We start from the raw sequence: 1,540 nt of genomic DNA, 5'->3' as shown, positions 1-1,540 counted from the left end.
AGCCCGGGGGACGGGGGGGGGGGGGGCGGAGCGCACCTGCGGCGTGATGATGGTGATGAAGTCGTCGAGCACGCGGTCGGTCTCAATGACGGCAGACTCAAACCAGTCCGACCCGGTCAGGTCGTTGGACAGGCGCTTGCCAACAGTGACAACCTGCAAGAGTATGTGCATGCGTGCGTGCGTTTGTGTGTTTGTTCGTGTGTGTATGTGTGCGTGCGTGCGTGTGTGTGTGTGTGTGTGTGTGTGTGTGTGTGCGCGCGCGCGTGTGTAGCAGTTGTGGGGGCTGAGCAGGAGGGAGAGAAGTGCGGACGCCACTTGCAGCAGGGCCGAGACGGCGGGCGATGGGACGCAGGGGAAGCCCCCGAAATGGGACGGGCCGCACTCGATGGCCATCCCACGCAAGCCTACAGGCAGCTCCCCGCGCCCTGTTCGCCGCTGCCGCCGGCGCGTGCGCACGGGCATGCCCGGCCTGCCACCACGCAAGGGCAGGGGCGCCGCGCTCGTCGCCTGGCGTCGGGTGCACCTTCTGATTGGCAAACGCGGGGATTTTCGCGACATCCGCGAACTGGATCCTGGCAGGGGAGTCCAGGGAGGGCGTGTAGCGGGCGAGAAGCGCGTCCATGCTGGGGGCGTTGACGGGGCGGATAAAGTACGTCTCGTCCACCACAACGTCGGCCTGTATAAGATTTGGTGATTGATTGTTTTTGGCGCTGTGCTTAGGTGGGATTCGGGTGCAGCGTTTGCTGGAGATGGGTGCATGCGGCGGCCGAGCAGGGCTCAACCGCACCCCACAGATTCTGGATATGCAGATTGGTGGTGCCATCGCGCCAGGTCGCAGTGTGAGGCGTTCGGCCAGCCGGCTGCACGCCTGCGGGAGTGCCCCGGCGCGGCACGCGCCACACCGCAGGGCGCGCCGTTAGACCTGCCGGCCCGCACCTGCGAGAGCACCTCCAGGAAAGCCTGCCTGGCCTTCATGGCGTCGGCCTTGGGGTTGATGGCGACGTTCTGAGAGGAATGGGGGTGCATTTGGGGTGGGGTGTGGAGTCGAGCAGTAGGGGCGGCATCGGTGCAATGCGCGGTGGAGCGTGGCACTGGCATAACGAGCGCCAACAACAGGGGGCAAGGAAGGGCCATCGGCTCGAGGCCGGCCAGTATCAGCATCGGGTTCCTGCTTTGTTCTCCTCTCCTTGGTCTGGGCATCCCAAGATGATGTGGGGCCGCAGAGTCTTGCAGGAGCTCGCCAGCTATCGGCGCACCTTGTACTGATCGTCGGCGGAGAAGAGCTCCTTGTCCACGATTGACTTGTCGTACTTGCCCAGCAGTGACTTGCCATCAAGGAGAACGCCACCGGCGTCCTGAATATCAGCATCCCCGATTGATTAGCGTCGACGTGTGTTGGGCGCGCAGGTTGGGTGTGTTGTTGAATAATTCCAGGGCCGGTGCCAGGCCCGCTGTTCATGCTTGGGGTGGGCAAGGCAGGCAGCAACGCAGCACATGCGCGACCCGAGACAGTGCCTGACGTAAGGAGGCGGGGCGAGCG

At 64.4% G+C, this 1,540-nt stretch overlaps 1 protein-coding gene across 1 annotated transcript in view; it reads right to left on the bottom strand.

Moving 5' to 3' along the window:
- MNEG_0395 (hypothetical protein) overlaps positions 1–1,540 on the bottom strand; it is a gene marked incomplete at both ends in the record, with an annotated part of 6,055 nt that overhangs the window by 1,174 nt on the left and 3,341 nt on the right. Inside the window, 4 exons of the mRNA XM_014051123.1 lie at positions 37–153; positions 524–676; positions 937–1,005; positions 1,257–1,355. Coding sequence (XP_013906577.1) covers positions 37–153; positions 524–676; positions 937–1,005; positions 1,257–1,355 — 438 coding nt within the window. The remainder of the gene's footprint in view (positions 1–36; positions 154–523; positions 677–936; positions 1,006–1,256; positions 1,356–1,540) is intronic.

Source organism: Monoraphidium neglectum (assembly GCF_000611645.1).
Source record: "Monoraphidium neglectum strain SAG 48.87 unplaced genomic scaffold scaffold00031, whole genome shotgun sequence".
Taxonomy (NCBI): domain Eukaryota; kingdom Viridiplantae; phylum Chlorophyta; class Chlorophyceae; order Sphaeropleales; family Selenastraceae; genus Monoraphidium; species Monoraphidium neglectum.
This window is presented reverse-complemented; position numbering and strand designations above follow the sequence as displayed.